Raw genomic sequence first — 17,652 nt, forward strand, 5'->3', positions numbered from 1 at the left:
GGCGGGCAGGGGGCGGCCACGTGCTGCGCCGGGGACCCTCAGTGGTGAGGCTGCGGCCCGGGCGCTCTGCCGGGGCCGCACGTGGCGGGGGAAGCCCTGGGAGGGCGGGGCCTCGGACCCGGGCTCGCGCCGCTGAGGGCCTCCCTAGGCTAGTGCTTTCCGCGTGGTGGGGAGCGGGGATGGGGGGGGCAGTGACAGCCCAGGAGCGCGGCGGGGCCGCATGGCGGGCTGGGAAGTCCAGTGTACACATTGAGGCTGGGGGAGGCTCCTAAACACGACCTGCTGACAGCCACGCGGCCTGGGGATGAGGAGACGCGCAGCTTGTGGGCAGCGCGGGAAGCCCCACAGACTCTGGCTGATCCGCCCCCGCTGAGAGCGCGGATCTTCCTGACCCTCAGACCCGAACTCTGCATGCAGGCAGGAACGGGCCCGCCCCGGCTGCCCCCGCGCTGCAGAAAGCCGCGGACCCTCGGGGATGGGGGTGGAGGGACCGTGGGACTAGGTGCCTGGGTCTAGGGTCGGGGCAGGCTTTTTCCTATAGAGCCCGAGGCTCCCCGCGGGGTGATCCAGGGTGGGGAGGGTGCGCTGCCCCATCCCCCTGCCCCACCCAAGGACCGGCTCCACGTGCACCAGAGCCCGCCCCAGCCCGCACCCCACAGGGTGCTTACTGCCAGGAGGAGCTGTCTATCCCCTACTGGGGCACGCTGTGTGTCCAGTCCTGGCCCGCCCCCAGGGAGCCTGGCTTCCCGCGGGGGCACAGACCTGTCGGGGCCTTCCCTTCCGCCAGCCGGTTCTTGGGTCTCCCCAGGAACTTTGCTTTGGCGGGGGTCCTGGCTTCTAATCAGATCTGGCGGGGTGACCCTAAACAAGTCACTTAATCCCCAGTTCCTAACTGCTCTGCTGCCTTGAAGGAACCCACAGTAGTGAGTCTTAGGAAGAGCCATGGTGTCTTCGATATTTAACAACAATGTTCTTGTCTCCAGTCAGGTGACTAATTCCTCCTGAAATGGGCCCAGTTATCCAGAATGAGGAAATTGCTTAAAATCAAGTTTATTTCATTCTTTCAATCTCTTTAACTATCCCAAACTCTTTCATCAGGCTGCCCAGCTTAAACCTTTTGCTGGAGGCTGTATTGGGAGGGCCATTTTCTTTGAGCTTCCTAAAGAGTTTTGATTTTTATGCTACAAAAACAATTTGCTCATGCAGAGTATTTATTATTTTAGGAATAAGACGAGTTGGTAGGAGACCTGACCAACAACTCCAGGGTGAAGGAAAACCAATTGACAGGAGACCAGAGAGGCGACCACCTCGTGAGCGGCGATTTGAAAAATCTATTGAAGAAAAGGGTGAAGGAGGAGAATTTTCAGTTGATAAGTAAGATGTTGATCTTTTGTTTTACTAAAGATCTTTACAAGGGCCAACTTACCAAAGACAAAGTTTTAAGTCATTCTTAGTTGTGCTGGCCTCTGAGAGGTCTTCCAGATCCCTAAACATCTTGGTTTTCTTCATCTTCCTTTGAAGATTTTCCACTTAGGAGATTTTATTGTAGTTAGTCCATAAGACAAATTTGGGGAATCTTATTTAAGACTTAAATTTGGGGGAATCTGATCTAATCACCTGTTAATTCTTAAATTCTTTATAAAGAAATAATATATGTAACCCATGAGTCTGTAGGGGATTTTTTACTATTTAATAATTGCTGGATTATTAAGTTAAGGCAAATATAGTACCCAGCTTTTGAACAAATAGAAAACTTTTTCCCAGTAGTTTTAAGTGTAACAAATATCTTCCTTGGAGGTTACACAGTTGTTTTGATATTAAAATGGACTAAGGAGATCACCTAATGAAATATTTCAGATAGATAATGGGAAAAGCTCAAGACCCCTATTGTAAAATGTTGGCTATACCAATATAATTTCCCCATTTGGTTTAAGTAATATTGTAAATACATGCTATGTTTTTTTCTTTTGTATCCTTGATTGCCTCAAATCTATGAATTATCTATTTGCATATCTCTGGGTTCCATCAATATTCTTAAAGGATGACAATTTTTACTTGTGGCACAGGCCTATTATTGACCGGCCGATCCGAGGTCGAGGTGGTCCTGGGGGACGAGGACGTGGTGGCCGTGGCCGTGGCATGGGCAGAGGAGATGGTTTTGACTCCCGTGGAAAGAGAGAATTTGATAGGCATAGTGGGAGCGATAGATCGTAAGTCTTAAATTTGTATTTTGTCCTGATGTTCATTTAACACTCATTTTAGCAAAACTTCTAGTTTCTGTCCTCAATCACTATTATGTTAACTCAGTTTTGTTAGTTCTTTCTCACATTCCCATTTCAGTGGCCTGAAGCATGAGGACAAGCGCGGGGGAAGCGGCTCGCACAATTGGGGGACTGTCAAGGATGAACTGACGTGAGTGCTCACCTGCTGTATTACAGCAGGGTCTCTGCCTTATCCCTGACAATGAATGCCTCTGACTATACCAGCTCCCTCCTTAAAAGGAAGGAGCAATCTACTGAGAATGGACATCCCAACCTAGGCTCCTTCTGGCCCATCTCATGACTTAGTTTCCTCATCTGGGACAGCAGTGGCTTCCAAATCAGATCTGGGTTCAAATCCCACCTGTGACAGATCTGATTGAACTGTGAGGGGATTGAACTCTAGATGGTTTTCTGAGATTCCTCCAGATTAAGAGTAATGATGAAAATCAAAGAGTAGTAGCTGTCATTTGTGTAGGGCTTGCTCTGTACTAGGCACCAGTACTAAGTGCTTTTTAGATCCAGGCCTCATTTCACACACACAACCCCGTAAGGTATATATATACTAGTGCAGTCTTTTATTTTATACTTGAAGAAATTGAGGCAGACAGGGTAAGTGACTTACTCAATATCTGAGGCGAAATTTGAACTCTTTTGTGCCCTCTGGGCCATGTCTTGATCCTAAAATGTGTGTGTTAAGGACCTATCAGCTGAAAAACTATCATTTATGTTATGATTTGGCTTGAATTATAATTTCATTAAATATTCCATTAGCCAAGTTTTTATCCCATGTTTATGAAAGAGCTTTTTTCTTGGAAAAAGCAATTGTGTTATTTGAAAAGAATTTTCTGAGACATCTTATTTCCTAGTATTTTAATGAATGATTTCTTGGTCATAAATAAGACCCCACAGCTCTTAAGCTTGTTTAAGTGTGTTCTGATTATTTTAGCAGTTGAACAAATGGATCTGAATCTTGTTCACTGCCATGGACTTAACACCTTGATTTGTACATGTATGGGGGGAGATGTTTAATGTATTTTATTTGGGCAAAGGGGCTGTTCAACTGGGCAACATAGAAACGAACCAGATGCCTTTCTTGTCTTTCTTTCTCTCCTTAGAGGGGGCCCTCAATACATTCAGAAACAAATGTCTTATAATTGCAGTGACTTGGAGCAAACCACTGTGACTGAGGAGACAACTGAGGGGGAAGAGCACCCAGTGGCTGATACAGAAAATAAGTGAGTTCTGTTGCTAGCCCTGGCCTGAGCCTTGCTATTTCCTCAGCCCCTTGGGGGGGGGAGGGGGTTTATGTGCTTATTGACTGTTTTTTAAGGAGGATATCTGGATTTTTGCTTTCAACCTGATTAGAAAATACATTTTAGTTGAAAATAGAATAATGATGATGAAGAAGAGAAAATTGACCAATTTGGGATCTGGAGAGCCGCCTAGGGGCCTTGGTTGATGTATTAGGGCAAAAAGCTTTGCTTTGAGAGATTATGTTCAAGAATTGGGAAGAAGTTGTGACAGTGTATACAGTCCCAGCTGAGCCTTCAAGTGCAGCTGCCCTTTCCCTTGGGAGGTACCAAGGGCCCATTGTGTTTCCATTTGACACTAAAGTTCATTTTAGCACCTTTTACTTGTTAAAAAAGAAAAAGAAAAAAACCCTGGAATATTATGCCTAAAAGAAAAGTTTTTAGAGCAGTAGAGGCCAGGGAGATGGCTAATATTTCACAGTTCTTCCCACCCTAGTGGGTCTGGATAAGTCCTGAGTGCTACTATACATCCTCCTTTTCCTTGTCTAGGATTTAAGACAGAATGAATGATTGCATTTACTTGGTAATGTTCCCGTCCCCTTGCTGTAAGCTGTATAGACTTGTAGGCAGCTGGCATGTAGTTTAGGTAGTAAAAGAAGACCACATCTGGATAGTCTGCAGGGGTTGGAGTCAGGCTTTTGCAGGAAGCAATCTGGACTGCTCTATTGGCAAGTTTAAGAAGTTGGTTTCATTTGGTTCAGTGCTAGACTGCCTTTGAGTTGAGATTTGCTCCTTGAAGATATAGAAGCGTAACTTGGACTGCTGACAGCCCCCATCTGAAATCCTGTCCTGAGTGGGGGTTGGGGGAGTTGGGAACAGCTGATCAGAGGAGAGAGAGTACAGGGTGATGGTCAGCTTCTCAGATGCACCCTTTCTTCCCTTGGTGTGCCCCCCCAAGAACCCAAGGGAACCTTTTCTCCCTACCAAGTTATCAAGCTTTCCCTGTTGTACTCTCTTAGCTTTGCTAGTCGTGTCCATTTGTTTCACTCTTCATCTTCACTTGATATAAACAATAAGTCCCAAATGCTGTTTGTTATTTCTCTCATGCTTAAAGACATTTGATTGGGTGAGGGAGTTGCAGAGCAGATTTTGGGCTGGCTCACTCACCCACTGGTACAGCCCCACACGGAACCTCTCCTAATGGCCTTGGCTGCCTCAGATTTATTCTGTATGTAGGAATAAGTAGGTGCTGCAGAGATGGCTTCCATTTTTTGTCTTTACCTCCCCAGTGCTTAGTGGATGCAGTGGTGTATGAACGTGTAAGTTATGTGATTTCAGTGAAATGTCAAAAGGAGTTTTTGAGAGAGAATCTGCCTGTACCCATACAGCTACGGCTTGTCTATTCAAAGAAGCTATGATTTGCCAATTGTACTTCAGAGATGTAGAAGCCCTTCCAGCAATATAGATTGAAGCTCTTGTATAATTTGAGAGTTGCTGTGGCTAAAAAATCTCCTAACCGCAGCCAGCCATGTGATGGACAACCACAGACCTCACCTAGGCTGGGCTGGCAATGAGATCCGACTTCAGGCATCTCCTTGAAGGCTTTCCAACTTAGTACATGGCCCAAATGGGTTCCTGGCATCTTCTCCAAGAACCTTTGCCACCTCCATAGTATCACAGTGAAGCTTTTCCAGACTTTTGTCTTGACTGATAGCTCATGTCTTGAATCTTCAGGCATTTTTTGGTGAATACTTTTAGGGCTCAGCTTATTTCAGTAAGTATTTTCTTAGATGCCCATTCAGTGCTGGGGCTGCAGAGCTCTGAAAACTGTTATGGACATTGTCGTGCCTGCTAATTTGTTAGACAAACATTTCTCTAATACTCTGCCATGTAGGAGCTGGGAGCCAAGAAAGGCCAGTCTTCCTCCTGGAGGAGCTGAAATCCTTTGAATTTGGCTGTTGTTGGCATGTTAGAGGCTGCCACATACTTGGACATGGGACTTTTGAACTTTAAAATAATTTGGTTTAAATTGGGGATGGTTCTTTTTATTTTAACCTTACTTTCTGTCTTAGAATCAATACTAAGTATTGGTTTCAAAGCTGAAGAGCAGAGCAGTAAGGCCTAGGAAATGGGAGTTAAATGACTTGTCCAAGGTCACACAGCTAAGAAGTGACTGAGGTCACATTTGAATCAGGACCTCCTTTCTCTAGGCCTGGCTCTTTTATCCCCTTGCTGTCACTTTATGCCACTAGTGGGATGATTCTTGTACTGTGATTTGGCCTTTCATTTTTCACATCTGCCATGCCATGCCTTTGGCCAGTTTTAGATTTTTCTCCTCCATTTTTACGTCATCTAATCCCCTCGATTAATTTCTACATCAGCAAACCTAAATCTCCAACCTTGATCCTTCTGAACTTCCAAGTATATGTTTCTAGAACACCCTCTGGCCCTAGAGCCGCGTTTTCCTGTGTTGCATATTTCTATCTAAGAATCACGGAATTAGAATCCAGAAAGAACCTCAGGTGGACAAAGTGGTCAGGCATGTGACTGACAAGTTGTGATCAAGCCTTTTGCTCCCAGACCCCGAGTGAGGAGCAAGTGGAACCCACAGCCTCCCAGGAGGGCTCCTTAGCTAGACTTTGTGGTGGTGGTGGTTGATGGGGAGGGCGTTTTCCTTTCCCGTGACCCTTCCCAGGACATCCGTCCCCTCAGGTATTCTAAAGTAGCCCATGCCTGTCCCTTCCCTGTGCAGTTTTCATACTGTATGTGGCCTCTGGTCAGTAGTGGGCCAAGGCCTGCCTTCAAGGAGCTTAGACTCAAAGGGGGTCTTAAGGCACATCCCAGGAAACCATATCCAGGGGGGGTGGACGGCACTCAGCATTGGGGCATGGCAGGCAGAGTCCAGAGAGGGGCAGCTGGATGGGAAGTAGAAGAGATGGCCAGCCTGGCTGCCTTCTCTTAGTGCAGGTCATTGCAAGCTCTCCCTGCTTTCTGATCATAAAAGTCCCTGGACAGAGAGGCCTGCTTTTGAGTGGGAGTTGCAAGGTGACCATGGCCTCCGAGGATGATGAGAGACTTTGCCACAAAGCTGTGCGGCCAAGTGAGTGGTGACTGGCCTAGACCACCCTCCTCAACTGAGGAAGGCTTGGGATGAGACCCAGCCTGTGCAACCAGGCCACCATCCTTAGCTAAAAGCTAAAAACTTGCTGTGCTGCTGCTATTAGACCGAGCAAAAACAAGGCCACTGCTGCATTTCCCCTCATTACATCACCAGGGTATGAAACCTGGGTGGTGGGCTTACCTGACCCTCATTTCTCACCTCCAGTCCTGATAACACCTTTCCTAGAGCCCACCCATGTCTTCTGAGGGACCTTTTTAGCTTGAGCTTTATTGTCCCTGCTAATCCTTGGGACTTTTGGTATGTGTCTGACATGGTGCCTTGCTTTCCTTTCCCTGATGCTGCCGAGACAGAATTGGGAGGCATCATAGGGGTGAGGCAACTGGAGCTGGGCTTTTGTCACTCATTTCCCCAGAGGTCCCTGGGCCTAACTCGCAGTTTTACTGCAGAGGAAGCCTAGGCTGTGGCCAAGGAGCTTGAATTCAGCTCTAGGGCACAGGTCTCTGGAGCAGTTATGTTAGCTCTGCCACACCGTATCGCCTAATTTGCCCTAGTGGAATGCATTTCCCAGGTGCCAACTGTGTGCTGGGTACTAGGGATCTGGAGACAAGAGTGAGGCAGTCACCGCTGGCAAGGCTTCCTATTTTCTTGGGAGGATACAGTCAGAGACAGGGGAGTCAATAAGGCATCTCTACAAATAATAAGTAGCCTTGAGGATGTGTGGGTTGAACTTGACAGGGGGAGTCAGAAAGGCCCCTAGAAAATGGTGCCCTTGGAGTTGGGACTGGAGGAAATCTGGCTTCTAAAGGGCAGTGATAGAAGAGTTGGCCTAAGGGGACATTGTGCCCTTGTGATGACCATTTATTTGGCAGCTGTGCCGGGAAGGAATGGAAGAGGAAGGGTAGGATGTGAGGGAGGCAGGAAGGCCTGTGTGGAGACTTTTAAAGAAAGTAGCTGGGGCCAGAGGAGGCAAAGGGCTACACTTGTTTAGGAGTAGAACATGCAAGAAATGGTATCAGTAACCCTTTCTAGAAAAGAGTGACAGAGGGGAGGGCAAAGCCAGACCTTCCACATTTGAGGAAAATCAAGCAAAAAGATGAGCTGATCTTCTTAGCAAATGAGAGGTGGGCCCCAATCCTGTGTTTAGTTTTAGCAGTAGTTGGCATTTCTGACTCATTGGACTCTGGCATAGTTCTATGGAGGAGCTGAGCCTCAGCGAGAATAGGGAGCCTGCCGTGCATCGCGCGCAGCAAAAGTGCTGAACTGGCATCGGGCCCCTGGCCTCACATTTGGCCTCAGATGTAGGCTGTGCCTGGGAATTCACTTCCCCACTGTCTACCTCTGAGGATCGTCATGAGGATCAATGTCAGCAGGGCCTTCCTCCCTTTTCTCTATAAAACCTCTAATGGTTGCCAGAGTAGACACTTGCCAAGTGAGATTCTCAAATGTATTTTGTAGTGTTTCTTCCGTAAATATGCTGATGCTTTCTGTCAAGGAATCAGAATGCTATGGATCAAGAATTAAAGATTCCAGTCAGCCTGAGATTTTTGTGCAGGAGAGAAAGGTTCAAGAACGACCCCCCACCCCACCCCCGGCCCGGCTTTCCTTGGCAGCTGCTCTTGTAGGAATGTATAGCAGCTGTTCTGAAAACTGAATCACAAGAGAATTTTATTTTTGCCTCCCGAGTCCTCTCTGCCCCGGGAGTTTGTCATTGGGAATAAGGGCTGCGGCACTCGGGCCTTCCCTAGCAGTCCTTGCCTCGGCTCACACTAAGCATACTCCCAGGGTGTTTCACCGTAACTCGGATGTGCCTTGTCAGTATTGAAAATAGTTGCTTTAATTCTGATCCCGCCAAGCCAGTCTGGTTTGGAATGGAATTCGTTTTTGTGTTTGGTTTCCATCATTGTCAGTAATGGGGGAAGCGAGCCATTGGCTGCACCTCGGTCACAGCCTCAGTCTCTTGTCTGCCCATGTGCAAAGGAAGGCTTGTGTTAGATTTTGCTTAACCTAATGTGGGGCGCTTGTGAAAACTAGTGGGGGATCCATGACACATGTAAAACCCAGTGGAATTGTGTGTTGGCTATGGGAGGAGAGGTGGGAGGAGGGGAGGGAAAGAACATGAATCACGTAACCATAGAAAAATGTTCTTAATCAATAAAAAAAACTCAAGAAAACTAGTGGGGGGTGGGGTAGAGTTTAAGACCTACTATCAATGGCTGAAACTGCGTAGAAGCAGCCACCTGTTGACCTGCCAGAGAATGTGATTTCCCATATCTTTGTACATGTAATAGTTTAATTGATGAGCACATTGAACCAACATTGAATAGTGCATAGTAGCCCCTCCCCTTTTCCCAGGGGGTTCCCGAAACAGGGAGTTGGCTTGAATTTTTAAGCTGTTAATTTAACTGTCCGGATTGTGCTCTCCCCTAGATCTGGCCCTTGTCTTGGGGATCCAAGGCCGGTTTCCCATCTTCCCAAATAGTCCTCCTAGTGAAAGTAGAAGAGCTAAGCAGCCAGGAGCAGGCCTCCCCCACAAAACAAGGAGACCTTTGCCCCAGCCTCTGCCTCCACATGTCCTTGAACCTTCCCCTGGAATGACCATGAGTAACTGAAACCGTGGATAAGAGGAGGGGGCTGCTTTAATCAGGCCATCTTTTATTTTGAACTGATTTTAAAACATTTCATGATGCCCCCACCCCACATTCCACTTCCTTTTTGGTTTTGCCTTATTGGCCTACTCACTGTTGCTCACACCTAGCTGTCCAGTCTCCCTATCTGGCGGCTTCCCAGTTAGTGGGATCTCTCCCTCCTTACTGGGCTTCCTCAAGGTTCCACTCAAATTATCACCTTCTCTAAGGCTTTTCCTTTTTCCCTTCCCCCAGTGCTCGGCACAGTGCCTGGGCACATAGTAGGAGCTTAGCCAGTGTTTCTTGCCTTATCCTAGTCTCCACCTCAGCAGTGAAGGGAAGGTGGCTGTGAAAGTATCCAGCACCTTATTTCAGTGTTATCAGTAAGTCCCAGTGAGGTAGAGAGCAACTTAGTCAGATTTTTTCAGACGAAATCCTCCCACAGGATCTTAGCGCAGTCACTTGGATGTTTCACACGTCCACATTCACACTTGTGCTCGCCCTTTGGTCCTGTTGTGTTTGTTGTGTTTAAGGCGCATACACGTGAACAGAGTGGGCTTCTCTCCTTACCTCTCAGCCTTCGAAACATTCTTTTCACAGAGAAAACGAAGTGGAAGAGGTAAAGGAGGAAGGCCCCAAGGAGATGACCTTGGATGAGTGGAAGGCTATTCAGAACAAGGACCGGGCAAAAGTAGAGTTCAACATCCGCAAACCCAACGAGGGCGCCGACGGGCAATGGAAGAAGGGATTTGTGCTTCACAAGTCCAAGAGTGAGGAGGTGAGTCCCTGGTGCTTGGGCCAAGGTGTGCCTGCTATCCACTTAGTCCTTTGTCTAAAATGCTCTCATGGAGCTGCAGGGTGAGCCTTGAAGGCACTAAGGGGCCATCCTGCAGTTCTGTGTCTGACCGCCTTGGTGGCTACTGCTTTTTACACGCTGCTTTGTATCAAGCTGTGCCGGCATGAATGTGAACGTAATTGGCTGGCCTTGGTCTTACCGAGTAAAGGCATGCCATGAGGAGACTGGAGACCTGGCCACTTGTGGAAACCCTTGAGAAGAGCCTTCCCCCAATACTCCTGAGCAGGGGCCTGCTAACTTGGGCTCACCGAAGGCCTTGGGGTCTTTTGGCAAGGCTCATCTTACCTTGTCCCTCTAGATAGAATCTCACCTGTCCTTCGGGGCCTGGAGCGCCCTATTAGGCTCTTTGAGACCCCACATTCATCTGACTCATTGCTTGTTCTATGCTGACCACTTTATCAAGGTCTCTTAGCTTCATAGTAGACGGATTGGGTGGCTGGCCTATACTTCACACTCCAGCATGTCCTTGCTGAAATTCTGACACCTTGTAGGTGTCAGAAACCCATGAGATCAGCTGTTGTCTTTTCCTAAAATGATAAGTATTAGAACCATTTTTTTAAAAAAAAATCCTGACCTTCCATCTTAGAATCAATGCAGAATGTTGGGAATGGGGGTTAAGTGACTTGCCCAGGGTCATGTCTGAGACCTTCAAAAACCCTTTTAAAATGAAAAATGAGGAGTAGATAGGGGAGAAAATAGTGGTCCTGCTGTGCATCACCCCATTGGTTGGTTGTGCCTTGTGCTTACTGGATATTAAAGAGTACCAGATGATGTGCCAGTGGGCATGGTGAGGCGAAGTCATAGAGAAAATGGAGAGGCTCACACAGTAGGCAGAAAAGACCCAAAGTGCACAGATTTCTGCAGACATCAGAGAAGATGGCTTTACTCTTCCAATTGGCTTTGGGTTGTCTTAAATCACAGGAAACATTGGGAGGAGAAGCAGCCCCTTGTACATGGGTAGGGTGAGGAATTGGTTGTCTGCTATGGTTCCTCATCATGGCATCATTAAGCATCAGGAGACATCAAGAATCATCAATTCTGTTGTACTGCTTTTGGCTGACTGGCGGGAGCAGCCTTCCCATTACTGTGCTGCTTTCTCTGGGGTTCACTTCCCTACCATGTAGTAGACCAGATGATGAGTAAAGGCATTTCCTATCTGGGACCATCTTTACTGAGGTTTTAGACCTGGTCCTCCTTTTCTCTTCCAGTGACTCATCTTTCATGATTCTGGGTTAATCTCCATACCCACCTCTTCTGGCACAAAAACCCCTTCCACTCCTTGTAGATGGGGAGGGGCAAAGTCAAAGGAAAGGTGCTTTAATAGTGACTCAAGGCAAGAATTACTTGGAGTCCTCACGGGGAAAGTCATTGCTTATTCCTGGAGTGAGTCCCATTGCTATTCAGACAAGTCTTCATTAACTTTACCAAGTCAGGGAGTAATTAAATAAGCTTCTCATTACCCAAAATTGCCAACTTTTTTCTCTACTGTTACTATTTTGAGAGAGAGAGAGAGTGTGAGAGAGAGAGAGAGAGAGAGAGAGAGAGAGAGAGAGAGAGTGTGTGTGTGTGTGTGTGTGTGTGTGTGTGTGTGTGTGTGTGTGTTCTCATAATGAAGATAAGTAGATAAAAATTACCTGCCTCTTGGCATCAATAACTCACCTTTTGGGACTTGGCCTTTTCAGGGACATATTGTTAAGAGTTCAGTATAGTGAAACTGTGAAACTTAATATTTAGAACCTTTTAGAAAACATGCCATCTTCCAGTTCACAGAACAATAAAGGGTTAAGTGTTTTGAGTGTGAGATGATGTCGGGTCTTTTTTTAATCTCAGCCGTATTTCATGAGAACAGATCTTCAGTTCTCAGAGATGCAAGTAGTGCATCTGAGCAAAGAGAAGTCCAGCTTATGAAAGAGTTAGTGACTGGGGCTTCAGAGTAGCAGCATCCCAGTTTCTCCTAGAGCTGTCTAGAACACAGATACACATCAAAGGAAAACTAGTCTTTGGGAATGTTTATGAAGGATTTTTTCATGGGGTTCCTCCCTGTACCAGTACACGAGTTTTGTCCTTGGTTTCGAGAAGGCTCTTTATCAGGCATTATTGGGGACCATTTGTCCTGTCAACCTCAGGGAAAGTTGCAGGTGGCAAAAAGTCTGACTCTGGCCTCAAACACAGGCTTTGTCCAGCTTCCCAGGGTTAGGAAGTGCTGAGAGAGAATGAGGTGAGATCTGGATTCTGGTTTGAATTCTGGCCTCCGACTTTAGGAATGTTGTCACCAGACCCCTCAATTTCATTGGCTTCAATTTTGTCCATTTTGTAAAGCTCAAGAATAAGAAAATCGCATGACATGAAGCTGTTAAAGCATAACTCTTGTGGCCTGGCAACCCTAGGTTGAACAAAAAAAATCCAGACACCTTTTCAGCATTTGCCCATTCTTCCTGAGCCCTTCCAGAGTGATGCCTTTGTAGTTTCATCTTGGCTTTTTGCACTTAAGAAATTTCATGTTCCTTTTTTTCCCATACATAATCTCATTTATTCCTTTCTCCCCCTTTCCTTGGGTGTGGACCAATGACTTACCTCAGACGAAGGGAATGACAGAGGTGCAGGGGAGCCCTGTGGAGTCAAATGAGGTGCCAATCTTTGTTTTTCTTTTTTTCTTTTTTTTTTTTTTTTCCTTTTCTAGTTTTAAAATGGTTTCTGATGCAGAGAAACTGGTATAAAGGACTCATACTCTGTTTCCTCCCTTTCTTGGGGTGGTCTAGGTTCTTCCGCATATGTTATAGATTCTACCTTTTTGACCTCACTTATCAACCATGTGGTAGTTTCAAGATTTTTCTTGTGTTTCTTGTAGTATCCAGAACAGTTGTCTGGCACACAAACAGTAGAGTAACTTCTAGTGACTGATGACTTTCATATTTTTTTTTATGTGATTTCTCATGGCTGGATCTGTTTTGTAGATGAAGGTACTGAGACACAGCATGGTTAAATGACTTGAATTGCAAATATGCCATTCTAAGATAGAAGCTCTGATCTCCTGGTCCCTAACTAGTCCCCTGCTCTAGAACAAAAGATACTCTCATCAGAATGACTTGTTGGTATTGCATCCATGTAGTCCAGGATTTTGTCTTCTGGCAGTAACATCACCCTTAAAGGTTAGGGAGAGGCTGTGAAAATTCCCTTGAGTTTAGCCTTACTCTGTCTGGTAAGCTTTCCCGCTCATTTAAGTTTCTCAAGATCGTGCTTAATTTTTGAATAATTTTGTTTGCGTGTTCTTAGAATATAGCTTTTCTCCAGAAGTGTACGTCGTAAAGCGTATGAAACTGACATTTGTACAGTTAAGTGGATGTTGCTGGGAATTGAGGTATTCCGGGGGTCTTGGTTTAAAAAACCTCAGTGGCTACTTATTTCTGAATTGCTGACGTGGCAATAAAAGGAATTTCTTACATTAGTTTACTTCTGTTGGATTGTGTAAGCCTTTAAAACTTGGCTACAAAGGACAAAATTTCTTTGGCTACAGTAGACTTTCCCAAACTTGGAGTTTTGATACCTGTAGGTTTAATGAGAGAAAACATATATGCTGTGGGCATTGTCCAGAATTATACCTTCTTTCATGCATTTACAGATTTGGGATTTGTCTTTTAAGAGATTGGGTAGCCATTCTTGGCTTTGCCACCCTTACCTTCTGTCTTATAATACTCTGTATTGGTTGTAAGGCAGAAGAGTGGTATGGCTAGGCAATGGGGGGTTCAAGTGACTTGCCCAGGGTCACACAGCTGGGAAGTGTCTGAGGCTAGATTGGAACCCAGGACCTCTGGTCTTCAGGCCTGGCTCTCAATCCACTGAGCTACCCAGCTGAGAAAACCTTTCTTAAGTATGAACTTCTTAACATCCTTAGGAAGCATGTTCTTTAAGTGTGTTTGATTTTTCTAGGAATGTATCTTTCCCATGAAGTATGACTTTTCATTTGCACACAGCCCCACTTCAAGTTATGTGAACATGTTTGTGTTATATTTTAGTAAGATACAGATGAGACAGAAACGTAATCAAGCACGATAAGACTAAGGACTATGAGAATATTACCAGTAAGGCTCGATGTCTTGTTTCGTTTAGTGACGACTCCTAGTAGAGTCATCTAAGATGGCATAGTGGGGTGAGCTTGAGTTCAGGGCTGAGCTCGTCTTCTATCAGTGTTCTTCTTTGAATAATGGGATTTTTAAAAATCCAGGTATGTAGACAATCCTTTGGAATCATGAATTTACAAGTAAGCCTTTTGCTTTTAAAACTTGTAATGAATTTGGAAAAACTCTGAACCTTAGGGCTGGCCTATTGTATGCTGCACACGAGGTTGGATATTTACCCACGTGAGGGGGTATTTTCCAGACACTTTGGGTCTAAGGGAAGTTTGGTGAGGGCGGGGTCTGTTGGATTCCAAAAAATGCCATGCCAGCTACATTTAAATGGCAAGCTACCCCCCTTCTTGACCGCTTAATTGCTCAGTGGCTTTCCTCTTCCATTTCAGGCTCACACTGAGGAATCTGTAATGGATCATCACTTCCGCAAGCCCGCCAATGATATCACATCCCAGCTGGAGATCAACTTTGGAGACCTTGGTCGCCCGGGACGTGGCGGCAGAGGCGGGCGAGGCGGGCGCGGACGTGGCGGACGGCCCAATCGCGGAAGCAGAACTGATAAGGTATGGACCCACCGGAGCCACCCTGGTCATTTGTTACAGGTGGGCTCCTTCCAAAGAAGGCGCAGCTGAGAAACCATTTGTCCTGGGAGCATGTTCAGAGGGAGTTGGCCCAATTCTGAGTGTCTTCATTATCTGTCTTTGGGTGCTCCGGGGCTGCTGTGTTTTCAGAGCATCTCCCGACTTGTCTATGGGTGAAATGGGGTTTTGTGCCCCGAAACATTTATAAAACTGCCAGCGATCAAGATAATTTGGCTGTTGGGAGCCCATAATCTATTCCCTGAACTGGATATTGGTGCCACGCCTCTAAAAGAGCAGGGAAGGCCTTAAAGGCTTTACTAATGTTACTGTTTCCTAAGTTCTGCGTACATAATCTCATTCTTCCCTTCCCGTTGATGGGAGGCCTTCTCTTAGAGATACTTGGCCTTTTGCTTCTGAGCACACATTTGACTGCCTGGCTGTTACTAGATAAGAGACTGATGGCTCAGGCCTTTGCTGTTAACCAATAGCCTGGGGTGGGATCACTATGTTGATAACTTCCTAAGGACTATTACTCCAAACTTTGAGTTCTTATATTTTTAGAATTATAGTTCACTTTTTTTTGAAATAGTAAGCCAGAATCTGCCTTAATAATAAATGGCTTTTTTTTTTAAACCTTCCACCTTAGAATACTGTGAATTGATTTCAAGGCAGAAGAGTGGTATGGGCTAGTCCCAGGTCATGTAGCTAGGAAGTATGTGAGGCCAGATTTGAATCCAGGACCATCTATCTCTAGGCCTGTGAACCTATATTGCTAATAATACATCTGTAGGGCTATAGAAATGGGAAACAAACCATTGTCCTGTGATCATTTCTTGTGCTGCCCCGCTAGTTAGTATGGATGTCTAATGGGTAGCAATGGGTCTAGGTCAGTGATGGGCAAACTACGGCCTGCGGGCCAGATGCGGCCCCCTGAAATGTTCTATCGGGCCACTCTGACATTCCTATCTGACAAATACAAGTGGGCTACAGTGCAACGATGCTTCCTCTCCTTTGGCCCCTCTTCAGAGTTTGCCCATCCCTGCTCTGGGTGTGTGTTCTTGGCTCGCCCACGACAAGGTCCTGTCTAACTGGTCTTTGTTTCTCTTCCAGTCAAGTGCTTCTGCTCCTGACGTAGATGACCCAGAGGCTTTCCCAGCTCTGGCCTAAACTGGACGTCCTAAGCCAACCCTGGTTCCTTTGTGGACCCTCCTCCACGAGGCTTGCATGCATAACGTTCCTAAACGACTGAGAAATTTTAAAAAAAAGACTGTCATTCATACCATTCACACCTAAAGACTGAATTTTATCTGTTTTGAAAATGAACTTCTCTCGCTACACAGAAGCAACAATATGGTAGTCAGTTTTGTATTTAGAAATGTAATGGTAGCAGGGATGTTTTCATAATTTTCAGAGATTATGCATTCTTCATGGATACTTTTTTGTATTGCTGCTTGAAAATATGCGTTTCCAAACTTGAAATATAGGTGTGAACAGTGTGTACCAGTTAAAGCTTTCATTTCATTTGTGTTTTTTAATTAAGGATTTTAGATGTTTTCCCTCAACTACCAACTGGTTTTAAATATTGGACGCCATCTGTTTTCTTTAGTCGCTGCTTTGCAGTTTGTCACATGTGGTCAGACGGACGTGTGTGCGTCATCTGACAAACTGGATGCTGAGTGGAATACTAACTTCCGGAAGTCTTCTCACTGGGCTCGCCTGCCCTGGCAGCCGCCATGTATGCTCAGTATTTCTAGACGGGCAGTGGCCGTGCTTCCTTGGAGAGACTCCAGGCACCTTGGTGGAGTCACATAACTCTGACCCAGCAGCAGTGCATGGTTCGTTAGGTAAAAGTTAGGCCTTCTCCACCGTTGCAACTTGTCTACACTTGGATGTTAAACTGAATTCTCGATTTAAAAAAAAAACAAAACCCAAATTAGATGACTTGTTTGGTAAGTTGTTGAAACTGCTTCCTGTTGGTGAGACAAACGATCCTGTCATGTCAGGTGGGGGGGCGGGGGGGGTCATTCTCTAGGCTTGGGCTGGGGAAGGGCTCAATTTGGTGAATGCAGCATACTTGAACCGCTACCGCGGGATAAGTGGCCACCCGCTATGATTTCTGTGTCCGAGGTTGATGGAATCTTTGCATTATTTGGAACCCGTGTTCTGAAGAAGCCAAAGGGCACTTGCTAGCTCGGGGAGGAAGAGGGAATAATTGAATTTCCTGAAAGAGAAAAGCAGACCGTTCCGAAACGGCGAGAACTCTAGCATGCTGCCTGAAATACATACCAAAAACCTCTTACTGTTTTCCGAATTCGCTATATTACTTCCATTGGGGGGGATCCAGTTGCTGGCAGATGAATGTGTTCTTTCCCCTCCCCCCACAAGAACTTCTTCCCTTTCGGGAAAATTAGGTGAACCATTTCTCCCTGTGAACAGGAGCATCACCACTTTCTAAAGGCAGAACTTGGGAGGAAAGCAGCTAATAAGATGGATTTTCTTTTTGGTTTGCTGCCACATTTGGTAGGATGACAGGAAACTGGATTTTCATTTAACGTTAAATATTTTAAACCACTCGTTTGTAATTATTTTTTACCGAGGTAGTTAGAAAAATAAATAATGCCCTATTTAAAAAAAAACAATTTGTACAGGACAGGCCGAGTATTAGAGAACTTTGAGTATGAAAATCACACTCTGGCTGGCTCGCTTAAACTAGCTGTTTTCTACCGAAAAGTTACTTGTTCTTCAAGAGTATTAACACACGTATTTGATTCTTTCATGCGTTCACTTGCTTTAATCTTTAGAAAGGAGACTAGAACACAGTAAGGAACTTGA

At 45.8% G+C, this 17,652-nt stretch overlaps 1 protein-coding gene across 1 annotated transcript in view; it reads left to right on the top strand.

The window, feature by feature from the left end:
- Nucleotides 1–16,329, top strand: part of SERBP1 (SERPINE1 mRNA binding protein 1) — a 21,145-nt gene extending 4,816 nt beyond the window's left edge. The window contains exons 2-9 of the mRNA XM_044674760.1: nucleotides 290–502; nucleotides 1,224–1,374; nucleotides 2,067–2,210; nucleotides 2,341–2,412; nucleotides 3,377–3,496; nucleotides 9,857–10,034; nucleotides 14,629–14,802; nucleotides 15,931–16,329. Coding sequence (XP_044530695.1) covers nucleotides 290–502; nucleotides 1,224–1,374; nucleotides 2,067–2,210; nucleotides 2,341–2,412; nucleotides 3,377–3,496; nucleotides 9,857–10,034; nucleotides 14,629–14,802; nucleotides 15,931–15,987 — 1,109 coding nt within the window. The 3' untranslated portion in view covers nucleotides 15,988–16,329. The remainder of the gene's footprint in view (nucleotides 1–289; nucleotides 503–1,223; nucleotides 1,375–2,066; nucleotides 2,211–2,340; nucleotides 2,413–3,376; nucleotides 3,497–9,856; nucleotides 10,035–14,628; nucleotides 14,803–15,930) is intronic.
- Nucleotides 16,330–17,652: the final 1,323 nt, after the last annotated feature.

This window comes from Gracilinanus agilis, chromosome 4 (genome assembly GCF_016433145.1).
Source record: "Gracilinanus agilis isolate LMUSP501 chromosome 4, AgileGrace, whole genome shotgun sequence".
Lineage (NCBI taxonomy): Eukaryota > Metazoa > Chordata > Mammalia > Didelphimorphia > Didelphidae > Gracilinanus > Gracilinanus agilis.